The following is a 4,962-nucleotide window of genomic DNA, read 5'->3' as shown; positions in this document are numbered from 1 at the left end:
AAGGCGGGGTGGGAGCAGGGTGATCCCCGTAGGCCCAGGGGTCCTAAAAAAGAGGAGGGGTGTGGCCAATCAGGCCCAGGCTGGTGGGTGGGTCTGAAAGGCTGGAGTTGTCTAATCCTCGCACTGGGCCCCCTGTGTGCCCCCTACAGGTGGGGCCGGGACTGCAGGGACCCTCTGTGGTTCTGGTCACTGGGGGTCTGCACAAAGTGATGGCTAGAGGTTCCGGCTGGGGAGGGGATAGGAGGGTGGCACAGCTAGACGCTGGGAGCCAGAAAGAGATGGAACACAGGCTCTATGCTTGGCTATGAGAACAGGGTCTGTTCTCTGGACCAAGGACAGACCCTCTGTGTTTGGTAAAAGGGATATATATCCCACGAAGTCGAAGGCTTTCTCACACCTCCCACACTGAGCTCCCTCTGTGTTTGTGCAGGATTCAAAGCATGAGACAAAACCTGGGGCCATGTGGGCAGGTCATGTCTCCTGAGGATCAGATTTTAAGATTCCAGGGAAACTTGCAACATAAAAGTGCTTCCCAGACAGGACCCTATGGCTTCACTGGCTGCGTGTACTTATCACTGAGTGTCTCCCACTGCCCATGCACACATTTTAAGGACGAATCTTTTACCACATAAAGATTTTTATTGAACTCAAATTCAGGGGCTCCAAAGCCTGAGGAAGACAAGGGAGGCCGGGGTTTGCACTGAGGCCCAAGCCCCACCCCAGGGCCCCACTCCCCACGCCACCTACCCTCACCCCTTCCTGACTCAACGAGGGTCTCAGTAGCTACCAATCTAAGCTACCCCACTCTAATTAAGTCGCCCTCCCCCCTCCCCCCCCACCCCCGCCTAGTGCTTTGCCAAGCCAGGCACCCACCGAGGGGCATGCTGTTGCCCAGGCCAGCTCTCTGCTGACCTCTTTTCTGGATCTCTCCCAGAACCTCCCACTGCCTGCTTGGCCTCGCTCCAACCCCTCTTCATAGCCCATTTCCCATAAGTCTCCAGGGCACGTAACTTCCTCCACCCTGGCCCTCGACTCCACCGTCCTCCCCCAGCTCTTCCACTATTCCCTCTAAAGGTTTCTCTAGCATCCTGGCCCCCTCTCTTCGGCCCACCACCTCCCCACCCCCGGCGGGGCCCCAGGTCAGCGGCGGCCGGCTGCGTGGGTCCGCTGGTGGCGGATGAGGTCAGAGCTCTGGGAGAAGGCCTTGCCACAGTCATCGCACTTGTAGGGCCGCTCCCCGCTGTGGACCCGGTGATGCTGCAGCAGCGTGGACGAGCGGCAGAAGCCCTTGCCGCACACGGCGCACCTGTAGGGCCGCTCGCCCGTGTGTGAGCGCTGGTGCTGGATCAGCGTGGAGGAGCGGTTGAAGGTCTTGCCGCAGTCGGGGCAGCTGTAGGTGCGGCCCGGCAGGTGGGTGCGCGCGTGGATGGCCAGCACCGAGCTCTGGCCAAAGCGCTTGCCGCACTCAGGGCACTTGAAGGGCTTCTCGCGGGCGTGGCTGCGGGCATGGGGGATGAGTGCGGAGCGCTGCGAGAAGCTCTTGCCGCAGATGCCGCAGCTGAAGGGCCTTTGGCCGGTGTGCACCCTCTGGTGACTACGCAGGGAAGAGTTCTGGCTGTAGCACTTGCCGCACTCGGGGCAGCTGTAGGGCCGCTCGTGGCTGTGGGTGCGCTGGTGCCGCAGGAGGTAGGAGCTGTCACCGAAGGCCTTGCCGCAGTGTGGGCACTTGTAGGGCTTCTGACCAGAGTGGGTGCGCTGGTGGCGAAGCAGGTAAGAGCTGTCGGCGAAGGCCTTGCCACAACGGGGACACTTGTAGGGCCGCTCGCCCGTGTGGGTGCGCTGGTGTTTGATGAGGTCAGAGCTCTGGGAGAAGGCCTTGCTACAGACCTCACATTTATAGGGCTTCTCACCCGTGTGGATGCGCTGGTGCTGGATCAGGGTGGAGCCCCGCCCAAAGCTCTTCCCGCAGATGCCGCAGATATTAGGCCGGGGGCCCTGCCCACCCCGGGCCCTGCCACCCCGCCGGCCTGGCCCCCGAAGGGCCCCCGTCAGGCCCAGGGGATTCTGGAGCATCTCAAACTGGGGTGTGGCCAGCAGGGCCCCTGTGGGCATCTCAAAAGGTGGCCCTAGGGGTAGGGCCCCTGTGGGCTGCTCCCCAAACCCCTGGGTGAAGGAGTCCAAGGGGTGGACTCCCAAGGGGATGCTCACGGGATTCTTTTCCTCGGGATTCAGAAGCATTTCTGCACCTTCCTGAAATTTGGAACTCTGAGCTTCAAATTCAGGGCTTTGGGTTTTGAACTCAGGATTCTGGGGCTCATAACCTGGGCTCTGGGATTCATACCCAGGGCTCTGGGGTTCATACCCAGGGCTCTTAGGCTCGTAACCAGGGCTCCGGGGTTCATATCCAGGGCTCTTAGGGTCATACCCAGGGCTTTGGGGCTCATACCTAGGACTGTGGGATTCAAACTCAGGGCTCTGAGAATCTGATTCAGGGCTTCTGGGTGCAAATTCAGGGCTTGGGGGCACAAACCCAGGGCTTCGGGACTCAAAACCTGGGCTCTCAGGCTCAAACCTGGGGCTCTGGGGTTCAAACTCGGGGCTTTGTGGCTCAAACCCAGGGCTCTGGGGTTCAAGCCCAAAGGGTATCTCTTCGACCTCATAGTCCCCAGTGCCTTCTTGTTGAGACATTTCTTCTTCCTCATTCTCACTCATGTTGCCTGCAGGATCAGAGAATTACAGAAAACCCAGATTGTGTGGGGCCTGGAAGGTCATTTGGTTCCACCACTAGTTGCCACAAACCTCTCCCTCCTCCTCCAGCAGGGTCGCTGGCCCTGGAGCAGGTGCTGAAATTCCCACCTCCCCCTCCGCTGACCCAGGACGTCCAGTCCCCGCCCCCGCCTCCTCCAAGTCCCAGGTGTCCAAGCCCCCCCGCTCTCTTCCCCTCCCACGGCCCACAGCCCCCTCTCCCGCTCCCAGGCACGCTCCTTGGAAAGGCGCTCCCTCCCTCACCTTTGAGGGACCCTTCGGGGCTCCCCAGTTCGTCAGGACTTTGCACATCCCCGGGCTCGAGGCCCCACGGCGACGCCTCCCGTTCCATCCCCGCCGGCTCCCAGTACGGCGGCGGCGGCGATGGCGGACGATCCTGCGACCAGGCCCGAGTGCCCTGAGACCCGGGCCCTCGCCGCCCGCCTGCTCAGCACCGCCCAGGGTACCCGGCTGCCCAGCCCGGGCCCCTGAGGCCGGACGTCTTGACCCTGGGCCTCTGTGGCCGGCCGGGCCCCTCCCCTACCCGCGGCCCCGCCCCCACCCGCAAGGTCTCGCCTTGCCCTGGGGCCCTCCAAGGTCCCCTTGCGTCGTGGCCTCGGAGGTGAGGGTCTTCACGACTCGCCCTGCCGCCCCCGGATGCCGCTGCCCGCCCGCGACCCCGCCGTCTGGCCCCCCAGCCCGGGCTGGGCTGCGGCTGTCCGACCCCCTCCCCCCGCACAGGAAGTGTCCGTCCGCGGCCAGTTTCCCCCGCTGGCTAGCGCCACGGCCTCTCTAGGAGCGGCTGGAGGTGGAAACTCGTTGGCATTAACCCTGGGCTGGATGGCCCCGGCTTTGAGGTGGGGGATGACGGGGAGCCCTGGAGCCGGCGGGAAAGGCTTGGGTAGTTTGTGTGCTATGTCCTAGGTCTCCGTCCGTTCAGGACCCTGTCTATCCGTCACCCGGGCCGTGCGTCCGTCTGTGCCTGTGGCCAAGGGCGAGGCGACGAGCGAGACCAAGGTCAGCGAGAAGGAGCGACGCTTCCCGGCGCCAGCGGGGGCGGTGTCTAGCTCCCCTCCCCTCCCGGGCCTTGGGGTCAGCTCCGGCCGCGCCTCGGGAACCTGGACGGATCCCCCCAGGCCTGAGCTTCTGAGTCTGAGACTCCCACCTCCCAACCCGAACTCTACTCCTCCGCCCCGGCGCGCCCACCCAACTCCTCTTGCCCCCTCCCATCTCGGCTCCTCCTAATCTCCACCCTGCCCCCTCCGGGAGGGCTATGATCGTTGCCAAGGAAACAGCCCCGCCTCCGGTTTCCAGAGGCACCGCCCCTACCTCCCAGGGAATACAGCGATTGGCCGCGGGAGCTCGAGCTCTCATCGTCCCGCCTCCTCCCACTACACCAACGGCTAGGCGTTAAGGGTCGCCAGGGAACGCGAGGCCCCTTTCTGATTGGCTGGAGGAGGCAAGCGGCTTCCACCTACTCCAGCGGTCAGAAGAGCCTGCGGGAGGGCTGAGCGGGAGCTGCCCGGCGTCTCCCTTCCAGTGGTCGGGCTGGTGCTTTCAGAACTTTTCCCGTCCCCGGTTACCTTTCATTATGTCTTATCTCTCTGAAGAAAGCCAAGGGATCTGGAGACCGCCTTCCTCCCCAGGTCGCCCGCATACTTCCTTTCCCAGCACTTTCCTTTCTCCCACAGGTTTCTGGTGCTGAAGGGGCCCGTAGGCGGATCCTCTCTTTTCTATTACCTGCCTATCCCTTCCACCTTCCCCAAAGTGGGAGCCTTAGTCCCTGGTTCCCGGATTTTCTCACAGAGAGGCAGGGATCCTATGGGAGTTACTTGCAGGTGAGGGTGGTGGAGTTCAGAAGTAGAGAACCATCTGGCCTTCAAGGGAGCTAAGAACTCCCCAGTCCTGTCTGACGGGAACAGAAGCTTGTAGAAGGGAACCTGGGAAACACTGCCCTTGGTGCAACTTTGAATTAAGGGAAAAGTGATTCTGGAAAGACAATTCTTGTCCCTCTTTTTACCCTTGCTGCTGAAAGTATTTTTGGTAGCGTTCTTGACAATGGATGAGCCAAATTCTCCCTGTGTGAGTGACGAAGGAGCCAAGATTGTGTTTTCTCGTTGCCTTCTCAGACAAATGAAGGGAAGAAACTGGTTTAGGAGGAAAGACGACATCTTCCACTCTCCTGAAAAGAGATGAGGACAAGAATCTGGAGAATTG

The 4,962-nt window shown here is 61.9% G+C and overlaps 1 protein-coding gene across 1 annotated transcript; it reads right to left on the bottom strand.

Moving 5' to 3' along the window:
- Positions 1 to 619: 619 nt before the first annotated feature.
- ZNF768 (zinc finger protein 768) lies at positions 620 to 3,285 on the bottom strand. Its single transcript, XM_045786002.2, has 2 exons — positions 3,010 to 3,285; positions 620 to 2,717 (listed from the first exon to the last, which is right to left on the bottom strand). Exons 1-2 carry the CDS (start codon positions 3,095 to 3,097, stop codon positions 1,141 to 1,143), a joined length of 1,665 nt encoding a protein of 554 aa, XP_045641958.1. The 5' UTR covers positions 3,098 to 3,285; the 3' UTR covers positions 620 to 1,140.
- Between the last annotated feature and the right edge of the window lie 1,677 nt (positions 3,286 to 4,962).

Source organism: Ursus americanus, chromosome 2 (genome assembly GCF_024610735.1).
Source record: "Ursus americanus isolate L20-20 chromosome 2, mUrsAme1.1.p, whole genome shotgun sequence".
Taxonomy (NCBI): domain Eukaryota; kingdom Metazoa; phylum Chordata; class Mammalia; order Carnivora; family Ursidae; genus Ursus; species Ursus americanus.
Note: the sequence above shows the minus strand (reverse complement) of the source record. Positions and strands in the feature narration are given on the sequence as shown.

What these genes read in the sequence shown, in the direction of transcription:
- ZNF768 (XM_045786002.2), bottom strand. Translation starts at nt 3,097, where the DNA reads ATGGAACGGGAGGCGTCGCCGTGGGGCCTCGAGCCCGGGGATGTGCAA. An exon ending in CCCCGAAGGGTCCCTCAAAG is followed by an intron (nt 2,718 to 3,009) that starts GTGAGGGAGGGA and finishes CTGATCCTGCAG; the next exon opens with GCAACATGAGTGAGAATGAG.